General features: G+C 50.2%; 1 protein-coding gene across 1 annotated transcript in view; it reads left to right on the forward strand.

The window, feature by feature from the left end:
• Positions 1-20077, forward strand: part of LOC122364173 (netrin receptor UNC5C-like) — a 98575-nt gene that overhangs the window by 36315 nt on the left and 42183 nt on the right. Inside the window, exons 2-3 of the mRNA XM_043334315.1 lie at positions 699-863; positions 10834-11190. Of these exons, the coding sequence (XP_043190250.1) occupies positions 746-863; positions 10834-11190 (475 nt within the window). The 5' untranslated portion in view covers positions 699-745. The remainder of the gene's footprint in view (positions 1-698; positions 864-10833; positions 11191-20077) is intronic.

Below are 20077 nucleotides of genomic sequence, written 5' to 3' on the forward strand. Positions count from 1 at the left end.
TTGTATTATCTAGCTCTCTATTTCTTTCTCGCTCAACCATCAACATGATTTTCGAATGATCAAAAGAATCAGCATCACAGCTTACCTGACCGGACTCGCACGAAGCTCACACCCATTCCACGCTATCGTTCCCCGCCCCCACCTCTCCTTCCCACCCTTTTATCTCGGCCGGGCTACGCTCGATGCTAAGCTGATAATGGCCAATCTCCTCCCTGGTCACTGATAATGAACCGATCACCCCCCAGAGATAAAGCTCGGTACGATGGCTTCCCGGTGCTTTGAGTATTGTAGTGCGTTAGCAATGGCTGTTACATACGAGGACTGTTTCAAGACTAGCTCTAAGATCAGAAACGCCTGAAAGTGTCTCATTGATTAGGTACTTTGATGTCAAATGTATCTTGTCGAAAGCGTTGTAGATTGTAGCTAGAGCATTAGGTCAATATTCGTTGCTCGAGGAATCGTGAAGGTAACCTGATCCTGTATAAGTCGTACTTCAATATATCCCCTGTCGCTAATGATTCTAGTCGCTCCTTTGCCTTTTCTTATCGCAGTCACTTATTTATTCGCTCGTTATAAGTGATTTGCGTCCTGAAATCGACCACATTTTCTGTCCATGCTAAATATCTAACCTAGACTTTTCTCGTGTGCGGTGTAGGTATACTGTAATTGACACTGACGTTTGTTTTCGTTTGTTGCAGGTGTCCCACGGAGCCAGTAGTCATCTGCCACTGCTGTCGCTGTCGCCATGGCCGCCGGCCGCCTACTGGCCGCCATCTCCGTGATGACCTTGACCTGGGGTCACGTGACCGCGGCGTCGGGTCAGGCGGCGCCCCGAGCTCAACGGTCCGTCGACTCAGATGATGGTGAGTGATACAGGGCTGAGTTTCGTCGGATGGGATGATTGTCTTTTTTGTTGAACCACTTTTTTAAACACCTTACAATAGTCCAGCTTTGACTGCAGTGCATCGGTAACATATTATTCATTTATTTGGGATGTTCCGGAGTGGAGTTTGTTGGTAAAGGACCTTCAAGCAGAAGCAACGTCCTTTCTGGTTGTTGATCTTGCTGTACTAAATGTGCCGCATTGGCCATTGAAATAATTTCGGTGTATCTCTTATTATATTTGTGCGTAGCTGTGAAAGAATATTTCCCCAAAAAGACACATCGATCTTTTCTTTTACCGAAGCCCCAAAAGCGGTCCGGGCGAGGTGTCCCGTTTCCCCACCGCCCGGCGGCCCATTTGCCATGAGCGGCACGTCTTGGGTCCCCTGGGGCGGTGTAGATCTGTCCAGATGTTCCCCTATCGGTACGTCATCGATAGACACCTGTGAAAGCCACCTGAGGTCCGCCTCCGACCAGTATCTCTGTATGGTGTCCACGTGCCGCGCTGTGGCGGCCTCCTCTGGTGTGGGGAGAGGCGGACAGTGTCCGGGACAGGCTGCTGTGACATGACGTGCCGTGCCTGCCACAACGCCGCCCCTAGGACGCCTATCGGTGACTTGGATCGCGGTGGCGTAGTGATTGCCGGCCACAAGTCATGGGATACGAGGAGGAGGGGAAGATCATCTTGACGTATCTGTGGGATAATTGTATTTGCTTCATTTTCATTGCTTAGAAGTTAGCTGGAGACTTAATACTTGGTGATTATTCGGCCCTCACCAAACTTTATCATCCAAAACATTCCACCGCCCTTCAATCATGGTGCCATGTGTCCTTTTATGAGCTGGATTCGTGACATGTCTCGCTGTCTCAGTCTTAGTATGCTCCGTTTATACATTCGTTCTTTATCAGCTGGCATCTGTTTGATGTCACCGCTTATGGTGTAAGTGTATATTCATATTTAGACAGGCATTGTCTCGCATGTCCTTCGCTGAGATCTCGTTTCTCCCGTTCTGTCGTAACACAGGCCTGCCGGCGTAACACTAACAGAGATATGATGGTGGTTCGTCGGACTGGTTCCAATTCCTACTCTCCAGTTTCTACTTTTCTGAACATTTATGTTCTTGTTATTGTTTTTTGTCTTCATTCCATATGCTCGTCCAGTTTCAGTTTTCCCTCTACATAGACTGTGTTTGTTTGCTTAGTATATACATTTGGTTCGTCTTGCCGTGATGCTCTTTGTCTGTTGTTTTGCAAATCTCTCTCATCTCCGTCTATCTCTGTCGTGCTGTCTTTCTCTTTCGCTTTTCCCATCCTATATCTCTCTCCCTCCCTCCCTCCCTCCCTCCCCCCTCTCTCTCTCTCTCTCTCTCTCCCTCCCTCCCTCCCTCCCTCCCTCCCTCCCTCCCTCCCTCCCTCTCTCTCTCCCTCTCCCTCTCCCTCTCCCCTGTCTCTCTCTCTCCTCTCTCTCTCTCTCTCTCTCTCTCTCTCTCTCTCTCTCTCTCTCTCTCTCTCTCTCTCTCTCTCTCTCTCTCTCTCTCTCTCTCTCTCTCTCTCTCTCTCTCTCTCTCTCTCTCTCTCTCTCTCTCTCTCTCTCTCTCTCTCTCTCACCGGATGTAATCATCTTCCTAAACATGACCGGGTGTCAGCTCCGATGCCTCTGACGCCGGCTAACTCTGTCGCTTTTTATCGGCTTTCTTTCCATCTAGACGTGTTATTTTCTCATCTAGCTGCTTACCGCCCTCATAACAAGCAGCTAACGAGGCATGGCAGACCCGTCTCGCTGTGCTGAGTGGAGTGGTGCGTTTGTGGGGGTGTCGGAACGGCTCTTTCATAGGTTCGAGAGAGGAAGTTGTTACCATGAATTTGCTGCTAGAGCAGTGTGGATAGAAAGTATTTTAATTATAAGGCAAATACCGCGCATTGTACACCGGTGCCAGGCAGGCAGCGATGCCTGACAAAGAATGGCTGCAAGAAAATGTGAAAAATGACGTCAATTAATGAAGTCATCATGCTTGAAGTTCCTCCATGATTGATTGGTTCGTTATGAGGCAATGAACATTGAAGAGACGTAGTACAATTTCAATGGAAGTGATTATCAAGCAATTTTCAACCGCTACGATCTAGCGCAGTCTTTTTTAAGACCCGTGACCTGAAAGAACAGCCTCGTCAGCCGGCGTTCGGTCAGGTTTCCGGCATGCACAGCGATCAGCACTGACTCGTGGCCTGTTCACGCCACCGCTGTCAGCGCCTGCAGTTGGCCGGAGCGTGTTAACGCTAGCGCTGTCAGCACGTGTCGATCACGTGGAGATGGCCGGCCGTGTTTCCTCATCCTGCCGACACGGAGTGGCGAGGCCGACGATGCGGAAATAACCCCTGCGCTCCGGCCGACCGGTCAGTCGCGTCAGCCGTGCTGGCTAGCTGAGTTACTCAGACGAGACGGTCAGAGGGGGGATGCAGAAAGGAGGGATTAACAGGTGTACGGTGAGTTAAATTCAAGCTGCTTGTTTCTCAAGAAAGGGCAGCAATTATTTCAGTTTTACATAATCTTACATCATCAACATCTTATCCGTGGCCTAAATCGGCTAGTTGCTGGCGAAAAACTGACATTGTAAATAAGTAAGCAATCGGATAGCTGATATCAGCAAATGACGGTAGAAGATAGCTCATTTCCAGAAGTCTCGACTCTGATGGACGAAGAGTTTTTCAGTGCATTTCCACCCTTAGCTCAACGCGAGTCCCTCGGCGTCACGTTGCGATCCAACCTGCCACAAATCTGTCGCATTCCATTCCGACGCGTGTCTCTCTGCTGGCAGTGTGTGCCACCACCACTGCACGCATCTGTCCATCACTCCTCCTTCCTCTTCCGCTTCAGCTCACCTCAAGAGCGACATCAGTCGCATCTACCAGCAGGCGACCTGTCTCCTTCCTTCACATCACCTGCGTTCGTCTCGCTTCAGCGGAGCGCTGCCTATCCGAAAACCACCTCCGCGCCCGGGCCGTCGCACACAGAGTCACCCATTGTTGCAACACGTGCCGCGGGTGGACGAAAAACGTCCAGGCACCCGCTGGCTGTCGAGCGGGGTGGGTTTTTGTTAGAGTCGGGCCGCGGCGAACCAGAGGGAAGGCTGACGGGCGATGGAGCGGTGAGTGACGCGACAGGGGGTCGATCAGAGTGGGTGGGTGTTTGTGGGGGATTTGGGGGGTGTATGTGGAGGATTTCGTTGGTGTTTGTGTGTGGGATTGGTGGTTGGGTGTGTGTGTAGGATTGGTGGGCGTTGGTGCTGGATTGGTGGGTGTATGTGGAGGATTGAGTTGGTGTTTGTGTGTGGTGTTGGTGAATGTTTGTGTGGCTATGTGATGTTGAATGGTAAAAACTGCAGGAGAAACTGGAATCTGGAACTGGAAACAAGACCACCGGTTTGCTTATTTCTGACTTGCACTGATTGACATGTGCAAGACTGATCGATAGCTGCTCAGATGCGTTTTGATGCTTCCATAATATAAAAACAGCGCTAACTCCAGAAAGGCTCATCGGCACGATTTTCCAAATACTAATTTACTGCTTCAAAAGGTTTCAAACCACCTGAAATGAGTTTTCTATAGTTTGTGGAAAAATAACCAGCTGGATACCTTGATAAACCTCAACGTAGTTAGTAAGACATCAACAGCATTAGGTTAAAACCCCCGGCTCGAAAGTGGGATGTGAAGAAACATTTTCCTCCCAACCCGACAAGCGTCGGACGGTCACAGAAGCTTTGTCCCGGCGCGGTGCTCGTTTCCGAAGGTGCATCACGGGTCATAGTGGTCATTTGGCCACGGACCTCCCTCTGCGGTGGTGCCCACAATTGGACCTCGCCCGGTCATTTGGGGTCATCTAGCCCGATTGCCTCAGGGCTTTGTGAAATAGACTCGGGGGTCGGCCGAGGATGCTGTATGGAATTGCAGATGATAGCGACTGTGCTTGGAATGATAACAGCGCCGCTGCAATACAGAGAAGTTGGTGGTATGGAGCTCGACTGAAGTTTGGGCAAAGTTGGCGCAGAACTCACGTCGATTAAATCCTAGTCTGGGCCTGTGAGCATGTGTTTTGGTGGAAGGCAATGCTTGAATGCTGGCCGGTCACCCTCAAGTGAAGCAACTTATTCAATGGTGCGTGTTGCTGTATTGCTAAAACACTAGCAACTAAGTTCCAGTGTGCTACTTTTAGATGCAAAGGACTAAAGAGTCATGCTTACAAATATCGGCGCAGATTCATCACACTTTTTGGCGTGGCTGCTGCTGTAAACGATGATTCGTTCTTCAAGGACAGGCATCTGGTACCAAGTACAAACCATCTGCAAAGGAAACATCCATTTATTCAGACTCGAGCACATTGATAGCTTGCAGCTGTCGCCTTCGTATCATGCTTATTTGTGTTTATTGGATTCAAAGATGAATCGGGCCTCATGGTCGCTTTGCGGCCAGACTTCTCTAGAAGTGTCTGGTACTGAACACCGTGTACATAAACTATGCAACGGTAAAATGAGGAATCTCTGACGAAGCAAAACTGTTTTTACATTTCACCAACCGTACCTACTAAAACGGTATGTTTGCACCATCAAATCGTGTTGTTTATATGCCCAGGGCATGTAACATATTCCCTTGATTGCCGGAACATTTTTGTGACCGACTCGGCTGATGTGTGAACTCCTTACCGCCCTCCACTCAGCTTGTCTTTTAGCACGCCGCCTGAGGACGGACATCATCAGACCCCCGGAGGAGCTGTTGGATCGCGCAGCTCTGGCTCGTGTCACGTCGGTCTCCCGTCAAACTGCCGAACACCGCCACTGATTAGTACTTGCTCCGAAAATAAACAGCTGCCCCATCGACGGACTTCTTCTCCAGTCTGCAACGTGGCCTCGTGACCCGTCTCGATCAGCCTCTGCTGGAGGGGTTACAGCGGTGGGGGGAGAGGAAGCAGACCTCCTCGCGGAACGAAGGAGGGTGTGACGGCGCTTCTGTTGGAGACTGGCACGCGGGAGTCGAGACAAATGGACAGAAAAACGCCCCCGGATGGTAAACATTTGCGTGTCTGGCCCGCTCCCCTCGCTGTACAGAGTCGCTAATGGAACGCGGGCCTGGCAGGCGCGATCAGGGGGCAAGTGCTACATGTGAAGACGCCAGGCGCCGCCGGCGGCGGGGGAGCGGCGCGCTCCAGGAGAAATAGCGGTGTTTGTGAAGTTGGCTGTTTGTGAAACGGTTGAACGGGCAGGTATTTACTACGAGTTTGTTTGAGAAACTCAGCTCGTGGGACGGGAACGCAATGTTTGTGGAAGCGGGCTGGGTGCAGCCCAGAACGGTATGACACGGCTGTTGACTTTTACCAGATAAAAATCTGGTGGTTTGCACCAAACCGTGTCAAAACGATGCGATTCTACATGATGAGACCGTTGCATAGCAGTTTTCTCCCATGGGTCTTAAAAAAGCTGACACCGTTTTCGGCCGTATGTGCCTAAATAACTTGCCTTCTTTACAGGCGCCAAGGTCCCAGTCCCCTGATTTGTTCTCTTCCCAGTGTGATAGCTAACAAGTAACAACGCCGTTCGTTTTATTTTTAATGCATTGGCGCTTGCATCGGCATTTGCGTTAAGTTGCATTGATGTGTTTTTGGTTTCCTTTGAACTTTGTCATGTTTGGTTTGTTTATGCCTGCCTTTTCTGTGATATTTCCTTCGTACCGTAATGTGTTACGCTGTAAACATATCTCCAAATCCCAGTCAGTCGCTGTACGTTTGTATGTGTATATGACCTCGCCTTCTACCCTTGTGTCCGCGCATACCACTGCTTTACGCCCGCCACCATATCCGTAGCTCGGTTCCGTTTGATGCACCGGTGTCCTCCTGTGATCCGTCTGCGTATTTTTGCTGTTTGGTGCGGTGTGTCAGCTGCTCGAGACCCGTGGACGCGGTCAGCGTTTTTCTGTGTTCGGCTGACAGACATCCGCGATGGGCTGTAAATCTCCAGGATTGACAGTCATTGCGGTCACTCGCATGCCGCACAATACAATTCAAATTGACGTGGCTGGTTTTGAGAGTCTTTGCGCAAGTGGATAAGACGATTGCGCGCGGTTTTGGCATCCCTTTGTTTTCAGAATGTGAAGGCGTATGTCAAAGTGCTTTTCAGAAGCGCTGTCGTATTGCTATTTGAATGCCGTCTGCGTTTTTATGCCGAGTTGGGCGCAGCTAATTATTCAGGTGCTCGTAACTAGAGAAACCGGGCGTATCAGGCGCGCACACAGGATTTTTGAATGGGGGGGGGGGGCACGACCTTCGAACTGGGCCCCCATGCCGAAGGGCCCCCCCCCCAAAAAAAAAAATACGGCCCACAGGGCTATATTTCGGTTGGTTTGAAGCTTGAGCAATTGGTTTGTCAATGCATGGTAGGTAAAACAATTATTTCGGTACCAGCTTAATTTTCAAAACATATATATTTTTACGCTAGCATGTTTTTTAGCATTTTTTTTTCGCGGACCCCGGGCCCGCGAGTCACCCGGGGGCCCGGGGTCAGCTCAGGCAAGGATGTATCCAGGACCTTTCGATGGGAGGAGGAAGACACGGTGGGTCCAGTCTCACTGGCAGACGGGTCTCTTTAAAACGGTCTTTGCATGAGAAAATGTGGAAAAACGGCAAGCAAAAGTATCATTTATGCCCGAGGAGTGTGCCTAATGTACACTAATGCCTAATTTACATGGTATTTTATGAGCGAGCGAAGCGAGCGAGCTCCTCAGAGTCACCGGTGTGTGGCGCGCTCAGAGGTGCCAGTGAAAGGCCGTCAGATGCGCTGGTGTTGGGTCCTCACAGGCGCCGTTGCGGGGTCTTAGGGCTTAGAGACACTGGTGGGGCCATCATTGGCATGTGTGTGGCCCTGCAAAATGGCCTGCAAGTGGAAAGTGGCCCGTCATAGGCTGGCAAGGACACTCGGAGGCTGGTAAGAGGCCCTCAGAGTCACTGGTACGTGGTCCTCAGAGGCGTCGGTGTGGGGACTCTCAGAGCCGCCGATGTAGGCCCTTAAGATGCGCTGGTGGGGGTCCCTTGGAGGTGGGGCGAGGGGCCTCGCAGTTGCCGTTGTGGGTGCCTTTAGAAACACTGGTGTGGACCGTGTGTCTATCACAGATAGTGGAGCCACAGCAGCCAATTCCTCGTTGGCCGTTACTAGGGCCCTGAGCGGCCGGCGAGGTCTCTCAGAAACCGGCATTGGGCCTTTATGAAGATAATTGTGGCTACATAGGAGCCAATAACGTGCCCCCACAATCCCTGTGGTGTCCTTCCGAGTTGAAGTGCGGCCAGCGCGAACCCTCTGCTACCAACTGGCGCCGCAGGGCCCCTCGGTTTCGAAGGAACCCTAAACCCGAGAACGGGCACGTACCCCCTCGCTCCCTTGCTATGTCACTGAATCCAAGTGATTAGGGGCCCTTTAGGTAATCAGGGGCGTTTCAGATGACCAGGGGTTTCAATTGATCAGGGGGCCCACCAGGTAACCATGGGCCCCTCTGGTAACCAGGCGCCCCTTAAGTAACGAGGAACCCCATCAATAACCAGGGCCCCTCAGTAAACGGGGGCCACTCAGGTAAGTGTAGGAGTCCCGCAGAAGGGCCGGCAAGGTTTCTCAGGTCCGTTTTTTGACAAGGCTCTTATTGACTCAGGTGCGAGCCCTTTGCCATCAGCAGGGGGCCCTTTCAAGCCTTTTGAGGGCCGTTTAACGTCTCTTGAGTTCCCATTGAGGCCTTCTAAGGGCCCTTTGAGCAGTCGAGGGACCTTTGAGGCCTTTTGAGGGCCTCTTGACGTCAGCTGAGGACCGTTGGACGCCAGCTGAGGATCGTGTTTTTGGGCCTTCTGATGGCCATTAGACGCCAATGGATGACCCTCTGACACCAACTGGGGCCCTCTGACACCAGCTAAGGGCATTTTAAGTTTGACGCTAGCTCAGGGCCCTCTGACATTAGCTGGGGGGCCCTCTGACGCTAGCTCAAGGCCCTTTGACGCTCTTTAACCCGCGAGTTGCTGGGGGGGGGGGCGTTAAACGCCCCCACTTTTTTCGCCGGGCCATAGCATAAAAACGGCGCGCCGTAGGCGCGCCAAATTTTGGGTACCTGTAGGGAATTGATTGAAGTTTATTGTGACAAAGTTTCAAAAAAATCGGTCGGAAAATTTTTGAGATATCGAGGTTTTAGTGACGTCATGATTTCTGAGTTTTCGACCAAAAACGGCATATGTTCAAAAAATCATATAAAATCACAGAATAGACATACAGACATGCCGTAAACGCCATTAGACTGCCAATACCATGATCAATCAAATGGCTATCTTCGATTATTGATTATCTTTCCGCATTTTCCATAATCTTGAACTGAGCCTTGGCAATTTTTCGTGACTACTTCGCGACCATGATACATGAATTTCTTAAATTGAACTTTTTGAGCCAAACACGTACACATATGATAAAATGAATGTCACCATCGTGTTCTACGCCCCAAATTACCTATAAAACATGTGTCACAGGCTGCGAATATCAGTTTTGATTTTCGGGGATATGTGCCTACCCGGTTGCCCTGACCTTGACCCTGACCTATGCTTGACTGACCCCTACATGGAGCTGACACTCTTGTAGGCCTTATAAGATGGATTGTGCACCGTTTTCACAGAGTTTATGGCGAGAGGCGCCCATTGCGAAGTCCTGAAGTCCATGCTACTGAAAGCCCGATTTCAGGTGTTTGACCTGACCTTGACCCGACCTGTGACCTCAAAATTCAACTTTAAAGTACTCATCTGAAGCGTCTCGTCGCGCTCTTTCGTTTGCCGCCTCGTGCGTTTCGCTGCGCCCATTGGTTCTCGAGTTATCGGCTGGGGGCGTTTAACGCCTCCCCCCCCCCCCCCAGCAAACGGTGGGTGGCGAAATACCCCAGCAACTGCCGGGTTAAGGCCTTCTGAGGGCCCTTGAGGTCTTCTAAGGGCCCCTTAAGGCTTTTTGAGGGTCGCTTGACGCCAGCTGAGGACCGTTTGAGACCTTCTGATGGCCATTTGGCGCCAGCTGGGGGCCATCTGGCACCAGCTGGGGGCCCTCTGTCACCAGCAAAGGACTCTTAAGAGCCCTCGGAGAGCCGTTTGACGCAAAGGCATGACCTTCTGACGCCAGCTCAGGGACCTTTGACACCCTTTAAGGCCTTCTGACGTCCGTTTGACGTTAGCTGAGGGCCCTTTGAGGCTATCTGAGGGCCCTTTAAGGCCATCTGAGAGTCCTTTGAGGTCATCTGAGGGCCCTTTGACATCATCTAAGGGCCCTTTGACACCAGATGAGGGCCCTATGACGCTAACTGAGGGCCCTTCGAGGCCATCTGAGGGCCTTTTGAGACCATCTGAGGGCCCTTTAAGGCCATTTGAGGGCCCTTTGTACACGGTCTTCGGTGGTCTAAGGATTAGTTAGAGGCCCATTTGAGGCGGCCTTCGGCCGCCTCAAATGGGCCCCTTCCTTCGAGTTGGGCCCCCCAACTCGAATGGGGGGGGGCACGGGCCCGTGTGCCCCCCCCCCCTTGTGTGCGCCCTTGGGGCGTATGAATGACAAGATGAAGATTTATTGAAAACTGGGCTGGCTTCCACCTTTCTTTTGCGCGCTAATGGTCATATATCACTTTTATGCAATCTGGGAGTGACATGCTCGTTAAAGGAGCCATCAGTTACTTTAAACAAATTGACGCTGAAAGCTACTCCCCCAGCTGCTTCTTTGCTAAACTCATTTCAGTTTCTTTTCTGTGTTGCTCACTTTTTGCGTAAGGTTTTATGACAACGCCAAGGCCGTATGCACGTGCAATTGAGGAGTCGAATATTGTTTAGTCTCATCACAGAGACGAACCGTCGCCATATTTATTTCACGAATTTCATACTAGCCTCGTCTAACTCCACGTGTTTTTCTATTCCAGAGCACCTTCTTCTACCGGACGTCCTTCCCACCGGACCAAGCCTGGATCAGTCGGCTCCGGTATTTCTCGAGGTGCCAGTTCCGACCTACGTGCTCCGCAACAAGCCAGCCACACTGACCTGTCGGGCGGCGCACGCTTTGCATCTCTATTTCCGCTGCAACGACCAGCTGATGGCCGGCAGGGAGCACTCTCAGGCTAGCTATGTGGACCCTCAGACCGCCATTAGACAGCTGGAGGTCAAGCTGGACGTGGACAAACGTACTGTTGAGGAGTACTTTGGTGACTATCAGTGCGAGTGTGTGGCCTGGAGCAGCCGAGGGGAGAAGGTCAGCGACAGCGTCACCATCACCGCCGCATGTGAGTACCCGGGAATGGAGGAAACGGGTTCAAACCCCGGTCCGGTCATGCACTTTCTATTCACTGAAGCATGAAGTCATTGTCTTTTGTCATTGTCCTTTGTGTTCTCCTTCGTAATTGCTAAGTGGCCCAGCTTACTTTACTTAAGGTGCTTCCTCACTGTGTTTATCCAGCCACGCTATTTTGATAAACTGTCTCCTATTCCCTCTCCTGCCTCTCTCCCTCCCCACGAGTCGTGCTGTCTGGCCCGTCCCGTTCATCTGCGCTCTAAAATCCCACACCGCCTTCCATTGTTCCGGAGAGCCATTCCACCCATCCGCCGCTCCGGGACGATAACATCGGCACTCTGATCAGACCAGCCGTACCGCCCCTCCAATGTTTCCAGCCCTCGTCAGTCACATAGGCTGCTCCTCCCTGGACCCTAACGCCCCCTGCCGGGTCTGTTTACCCGCCACGGAAGCGACACACACACGAGCGCTGTTAGTGTTGCCGGTTGCAGAAATGTTTTTCCGTAGCTCTGGACGCCAGTCGGCACACAGACACACACACACACACGCGCGCCTCCTGTGGTGCCTTCCGTGGCGGTGGAGACTATTTTGGCCCTGCAGGAGGGCCGACAGAGTTGTATTTTTAGTGTTTGTTTTCGTCACTAAGCGGCACAGCTCGGGAATGGTATTCCGTGCGCGCGTAAATGTGGCGTTGATTGGTGGAGGGTGGGATGGATGAGTGAAGAGCGAGATGGGAAGATACCAGGGCGTCCCTAACTCATTATACCCATTACACGGTTAGATATGATGCACTGAAGATAACCTTGCATGCTTGGGCGGTTACCCCATGGCTCCGTCTGGTAGGTATTTCTCGCGTCCCGCATTTAGTCTCTCATATCGCCCTCACGACGCTTGGCAAGAAGACACCACCAAACGCCGCGCCGCTTTCCCAGAGTTCGCCCGACGCTAACCTCGCGTTTCTATGCCTCGCTCTTTGTGCTGTCCTGTTTTTCGTTGCACCTTGGAGGCTGTGAGCGGCCGCTGGCTGCCCGCTGTGAGGTGTGGGCTCTGTCCGGGTGCGCTGCGCTGACTGAGGGCTGAATTAATGAGCAGAGCGGCTGTCTGTGAGTTGACAGACATCGTCTCGCAGCCTGGGAGACAGCCGCGTACCTCCAGGGTCGGCTGCTCGGGCACAGCTGGAGCTGAGCGCGCACGCACGGCGGCGCGACGGTGACGGCTTCTTTAAAAAGCAGGACCCGAGTGAATGAGCTCGAGCCACGAATGCTCAATATGTGATAGTCCTGTGCTATCGTGAAAGTGCTGTGGAAGTTTTGTTTCAATATGGGTAGCCATATGTTTCGTTAGAATCTTCAAATGACTCGCATATTAAGGGTCTGCTGGGTCTCTTTTTATTGTCCTCATCTGTTTCGCCGCATAATTTATTCAAGCTACCTCAATGCGAACATATAGACTAATGTGTCGTATTTGTTTTCATCCCCACAATCCATGTGCTACACATCTCACGTTGGAGATCTCCATGGTTTACGCTCCACCGTTTAGAAACAACTCCCCACTTTCCTTGCCCACTCATGTTGAGAGCACCAACACATCCGCAACAATGAGCTCCGCAGTCACGGCGCCGGCAGTGCTGCCCGCCTCTGACGTTCCACTGTAACCGATTGCCTTCCTCTGGTGCCGTTTCGGTAGCCGATCGGTCTCCTGCCGTTCCACCGAACGGTTCTGTGTCTTGTGGCCGGCGGGCCGACGCGAGCGATGGAGTGTCCTCTTACCCATCAGGCATTTCGAGGGTGGAGGGTCTGTTCGACGGGCCTAAACGTTTTCATGGGTTGTATTGGCGAGTTGATATTCTTCTGGGTTATGTTTATGTGAGTTGCAGGAGGCTGTTTAGGGATGTTGAAAGGTGCAATGAAATTCCTTGCGAATATCTCCAGGTTTGGATTGCTCAAGGACGCACCATCGCTCCCCTGTCATTTGTGGCACGCGCGCTCATGGTGTTTGATCAAATCGGACAGGATTTGCATGCCTGCTTATGAATAGCAATGCTGCATTCCATCGGGCGGTTTTTCCAACTCACCTAATACCTCGGTTCTGCGCATTGACTTACTCGTACCACTTGGCAATACCAACCAAAGTATACAGAACAGCCAATCAGGCACACTCGTGCATCTATTCAGTCCTCTCAAAGCCGTCAGCGGATCTCATCTCGAGTGTCATCCAGCCCAAGTCCTTGCTGTAATCTGAATAGCGGCTACCCCTCTGAGGGGCTCTGTCTTGTGCGGCCCCTGTATTGATCAGATCCGCCCTGTGTCGATCCATTCGTGTCTGCTCCGACCCTCTGGTTAATCTCCGATCTTGGCAATGTCACAGCAGGCCTGCCGAACCTCCCCTCGGAAGACGACTGGTCTGGAGACGGGCCAGATCGTCTGGAGGGGGGGGGGGTGATCGGAGGGGGCGAGGTCTGCCGGGGCAGCGCCTGCGAGTGATGGGATGGCAGAGGCAGGCCATCGATAGAGATGGAGTGCCTTCTGAGGGGCGGTCACATCTGGTGTTGGGTGTTTCGTGCGTTGCTGTGTTGATTGATCTCTTCGCAAATGATCCCGTAATCGATGGGCTCTGAAACTTTGGATCTCTGTTACCGATATCATAGCGTCATGTTTTGCATATGGTATCCTTGAAGGTTGTATTTATTCATGTTGATGACCATCACCACCAAAACATTCGCCGCTATGGCCACTCAATCTGGGCTTGTAACAGGCGACAAATTACGCTTGCCTCCCGTCTCCCCTACGCAGGAGGTCCCGATCAATTAATCCGACACATCGCGTCCGACACACGCTCGGATCAACCTATTCTATCCACCCTATCGATCTACTCTGCCTCCTGATTCACGTACTTCTCTTCTCTGAATAGTCGCTCTTATCTAAACACTGACTTCTGGTGCATCCCTCCGCAGTGATTTTCGTTCCAGTCTGCCCCTTTCCATTTGATATTTATCAGCTTCCTAATCGTCGGATGCTGTTATGTTCTGTGTACTACATGCTTTCTCCCCTCCCGTTCTCCCTCCAGCACCCCTCCCCTCCCTTCTCCCCTTGGTACCGCCACGTGACCATCACTTGGTCCTCGGCGATCGCCCCAGGGCACGCCCGATCTGGTCCTTAGTCACAGTCCCGTTGTAGGCATTTGCGAGCGTGTATGAAGCTTGTGTGCGACATAAAGGAGAGAATATCCAGTCTATGGGGTCACCTATGAGAGAACTTTCCGTTAGACATTATTGCCTCTCTTATAGATGCACATACAATGTTCCCTACTGTGATGCACAGCAGCATTATAACGATTTTTGCGGTGAATCAACGTGCGCATTATAGTGCACCTCGATTTGGTTTTGTTGATGGGCTTTACATGTGAAGTTCTGGTAATGCTTTCCTAAGCGGGCGTGAGAAGAAAATCGTTCGATATCTCTTTATGGCACCAAGCTCGGAACAAGGAAATGTTCTCCAAAAGTGAAACTTGTTGGTTGTCTTTGTTGGCTTGCACTGCCAGCCAACTACGCCGTTCAGCCGCAAGTGGGGCGACTTGAATGCATCACTACCGGCAGCTTTCACGCCATTACATTAATCCTATCCGATCCGTGTGGCTGAAAGTGGAGAAACCATTAAAACAACACCGCTTATAGTTAATACGGTAATGGCGTTCTTCTGGTGATTTGTGGTGGTGATAGGCCAGTGTTGTGTCAAAGGGTAATGGAATCACGAAATAATTGAACCGGCGCCCGGTGGAAATGAATGAAGATGGATGACCGCCGGTTACAATTTACCGTAACCTAGATTGTTGAGAGCAAAACGCAATCTGGTAAATGATGACGGACGAGCCTGGTGGATAATTCGTTCTGTAATTACGTCAGATAGCAGTCGTGTTGCGCTCTTAGGACGTTGGTTTCTTGTCCCAACCGCTTCAATTAATGGCCCAGTGCAACTGTTGCACGGGTGGAGAAAAGGCGTATACTAGATCATTTACGGTGCAAATAAAGCATTACCAAATTGGCCACCTCTTCAGGTTTGAGATAGGGATAACTACCTGAAATAGCAGTGACCTTGAATGTTATTTCTTTCCGATCATGAGCTGATCTTTTACTCTTTCACACATGAAGATGCTTCTGCCAATGCTGCATTTTTAATAAACATGTTATTTATTTGCTAACAAACCGGGTGCGAACTTTGCCACTTCACACACTGACACACGGTTCACAGCCATTTTAAGCGTTTCCGTTTTTCTAACTCTACCAACAGGTGGCGGTGTCGTTTTTTACCGACGTCAATCTTGGACAATGACCCGTTGTGGTGACGCCGCGCCGTAAAAGCGTGCAGTGCGCCAATCTCGCCGACACAACCGCGCCATTATCGGCTCTGCTGTGGTGTGTTTTTCTTCTTCGGCAGTGGCGCCCCGCGTAATGCTTCTACTCGGCTATCCTTCAATGTTGCCCCGGATAATATGGTACTTATGCAGTGCCGTACTGGTTAGGGTAATGCATTATGGCAGCAATGACGCGTTATGTTGGCCCTAGCTCCACCCGTCTATGGTAATGTATAATTCCTCGATACAGGTAGTGGACTACTTCCTGTCACTTCCGGCAACTTCCGGTCACTTTTGGGTTACTTCCGGCTCATATTCGGCCAAAACGTGCTCGGAATAGGTGATCATTGGGAAAAGCAGCCGACTGCCTGAACAAGTGAACAGCCTGCATGGCTGCCTTGTATGCTACTTGTTTGTGATATGTCCCTGGGCTTAAAGGGACACTCCCACCTTAACATTAGTTTTGAGTTGAGATAGCCAAATTGGTGGCCATGGCCTGCAAATACCGGTTTGGGCACTCACAACACCGACAAATGCTTTAATTCGGAGATATGGAATTTCAAACTTGCAGTTTTCGGATTCTAAGGGGCTAGTGCATTGGTATGCCCCCTTAGAATTTGTGACATCAGCGGAGATCTAACGATTTTTAAATCTTTTACTAAAACGTTTGGTAGCACGCGGTGGTATATGCTGCTTTGCGCGCAACAAATGCCGCACTTTCAAATAAAGTCGCTAGGAACAGCGGAGATCCCAAAAAGTAAACAAAAGTAAAAGTCTAATATCTTGAAAACCGGTGAATATTTTTCGATGAAATTTGGTAGATATTCGTTTTCGCTCTTTCTGAACCGAGCGACATCACTTTCGTGCCAATTCATTAACTTTTTTGAAGGTGGGAGGGTCCCTTTAAAAGCGGTGACCGGTTTTATAGCATTCGATTGGGAATGCTGATAGTGCTGTCTCAAACGTGGCCACTGTTATAACTGGTTGTAATTGTCAGTAGCTCAGCTTTGATTGCGGTTAATACAAGAAGCTGAGAATGCTTCCCGCATCATGCAAGCTCCTCGTTTTTACAGCGCTGTCGTTTCTTAAAACGTTTTTGTGGCACAATGAGCGGAAATGTCGCGTTAGTGATGTCCACTTTTACGTAGCTACATGCAACACCCTGAGAAGCATAGTGAATGAGACCGCGATACGTTGATTCGAAGAAATGCTGATGCACCGTTGTAGATGTGACAGTGGAATTTTTGGAACATGTTTAGATGACGTGATTCTTGGAAATAAGTGCATTTCTTGATTTTCATCCACTGAGTAAATGAGTTTAGCTTTGTTTCCTTCTCATGAAAAAGCATTTAAAGCTAAAAGAGGAGAATGCTGTTGAAAATAAAGACAATGTTTTCGTCATGCTCATACCTTTCAGATCACTGTTCGCCATTCTTCTTTCCTTCCTGCACTCGATAACACCCTTTGGCTTTGCCTATGCGCGTGTGTAAGCCGGAATTAGGCAGGCACGCACAGCCCTACCGCATTCTTCCTACCGGCCTGTCGAAGCCCGCATCTTCGTCGTCTCATGTCTCTCTCAGCAGCATGTCTCGTGCTACGCTCAGGAATCAATCAAAACAAGGCAAAAAGCGACGAGCCGCCTCCCGGTACCATCCATCTTGTGCGCCATTTGCCGTTAGGCGTGCAGTGGCGCGTTTTTGCCCTTTGCGGCGCGGCGCGGCCAACATGGCCCCAGGCGTGGCCGGACGACAGGCGATAGACGAGAAGAGATGGTCGATAGACGATTGATGACGATTCGCTGGATGGTTGTAGGTGATGGCTCAACTTGACTGGGAACGAAACGGAACAAGGTTCTTTGGCTCAGCGCATCATGCCCAGCATGTCCATATAACTCTTTGTCTTTTTATCGTCGGCGTTTTAGGACGGGCCCGAAAACAATGTCCCCTACTTGTTTGATCGCTTAGTTTATGCGTCTCTGTTGAGCTCACGAGCACTAAATCAGCGTTTAAGCGTTTCATCTCCTCCCATTCGTTACGAACTCTCGACTACAAAGAGTTACCGCTGCCTTTGTCCAGTGATGAGAGTGCTGTTAAATAGTGGCCAGTTTGCATAATGCGGGCCATCCAGGCTGCTGACCGTCCTATAGGTCGGCCTGGCTGCTCTGGGACTGACGCTCGAATTCGTTAGGAGTGGTTGAAGCTTGCAGGCTAGTGTAATGACGATATGATAGACAGGGGCACGAGTGAAGGATGATTACACGTTTCAACCGTTATTGGGAGGTAGAGGATATTTGGAGCATTTGAATATTTAGACGATGCAAATCTTATAATTCCTAAAATGTGTTTTTTATAATATGGTGCTAAGAGATAGAGGCGGCAGTCATCTGTTCACTGTTGCATGCTATGATGTTGCGTCGTTATTTCATAGTGAAATGCCGGCTATTAGAACAAATGGTTAAGGCTGCGACTGACAGGTAATGCCGTACATGTTAGTTGAATGCACACCACCGTTGTTTTTTATTCTTCAATTGCAATATTTTACTTGAATGTTGCAAGTTATCCGTCTTAGATTATCTTCCGGTGATACTCATGACATGTCCTATTCTGCAGAGGATGTTTCACCTTCTGCTCTTCAGCGAATGATCGCAGCTCCTTCACTACGGACCCGCGTCGCTCTGAGCAGGCGTGTCCTCTTTCGGCGCGTTCTCTGTGAAGGTGTTTGTCCGAATTGCACGCCGTTCCTCTAATCTCTGTCAATCTGCCCTGTTGTGTTGCTGGTCTCTAAAGCGGCAGAGACAATAGGGAGGCAATAACAGCGCAGGCAGCCGCGCCGCGGCGATTTCAGAATGAACGATTCCTGAAAACAGATTCCGAATGGAGATGGCATGCAAACTGCGATCGCGGAGAGCTAGAGAAACCAGAATCCAATAAAAGTGCGAACGTTCGGCTCAAGGATTTGCGCCGTGATGCGCGTTGGTTCGGTTTTCAGTTTGCGTTCGATGCTTCGTTGAGTCGGGAGGTTTAATTCATTAGCAGGATTGACGCGAGTGGTGGTGCGAAGCGTTCGGTGTGACTTCAAATAAAGGTGGAATGGCTTCGAGCGCATTTCGCGGAGTGGACTTCACTTCTGCGCGATTGAGCACGGTGCTTTATATCCCATGATCAAATTGTCATGCCGTCTCTAGACAGGTCACGATTTGCGAGATAGATTTGTAAGGCCTTCTGCAGAATTTCCGAGTTTCAACGGATTTCACTTTGGACGTCACGGCCATTGCTGATCTATTCACGATGTGCATTTATCCCAGAAAGGGTGGATCCGGATCCATATATTCGTTTATGAGATCAGCGACACTTTGGACGTTTATTTATTTCAGTCCCACGCACAAGGGGGAAAAGCTCAAATTATTGAGCGCTCAAAAAATTGAGCGGGCCCCATTATGAAGGAATAGGCGAAACGATGGTATTTTACAATGCCTCTAGCGTCACACTACGGCAAATATCGTATCCAAATAAGGTATCAATGGCAAGAGAGAGCAACAAGGTTTCTTCTCGAACACTCGCCGTGATAATTTATATCGGTGTTTTTGGAAAGAAAATGCACTAAAGACGCTCAACTTTTTGAGCGCCACTTGTCGTTCGGGACCGCGATACTCAATAAATTGAGCGCCACGACAGACGACAGTCAGCTGGCGCTCAAAAAATTGAGTGCCGGCCAGCATCTACACTCAATTTTTTTAGCGTTCTCCGTGACAGGTGAAGCCGGTACTGGCTGCCATTTTTGATGTTATGTTCGTTGAAATACGTTAAACTGAGTTGAAACAGAAATGCAGGAAGTTGAATGCTACGTGGTACCTAAACTTTTCACAAACCCATGGCATCATGTCACATTTTCCGCTAGTAGTTTTATCGGTCGCCTTTCGGGTTCGGCACACCTCAAATAATTATACAGGGCTTGAATAATCCGTATGAATACTCTATTGATATTTTCTGACTGTACTGGGAGAAGGGAATACGTGATTACAGAAAGATATCCACCCACGCTTGAATATTGGAGAATAATACAGGAAAAATTGTATTGCCACGGTTACAGCTTACAAGGCCATCGGCCGCAAACAAACAAAAATACTATACAATGTGGGTTAGATTCACAAACATCATCAAGTGTGGAACACAGAGACGAGCAAAACAACATCACATTATCGCATGCCAGCCCGACCACATTGGAACCGGGTGACCTGCGACCGGAACCTGCGTCTTGCCAGCATACATCACAAAAGCAGGAGGCAGTGTCGTACTGCTTTGATCCAAAATATGCCATATAACAAATGATATAAACGACCTAAGCTCGGACTAAGCTTATCATTATCAAATCCTTAACATGTAAAAGACGAATGGAAACATCGAGTCTCAGACCAGCAGTAGCAACCATCACAGTAGCAACATGACAAAGAACACGCGGCATTATCAGACAGCCGTTTTGTTATCGGGCTACAGGCGGCGACGGCGTGGTTGCAGACCAGCTGCGAGGTA

The sequence above is a fragment of the Amphibalanus amphitrite genome, unplaced genomic scaffold (assembly GCF_019059575.1).
Source record: "Amphibalanus amphitrite isolate SeventyFive unplaced genomic scaffold, NRLGWU_Aamphi_draft 000660F_arrow, whole genome shotgun sequence".
NCBI classification, from domain to species: Eukaryota; Metazoa; Arthropoda; class Thecostraca; order Balanomorpha; family Balanidae; genus Amphibalanus; species Amphibalanus amphitrite.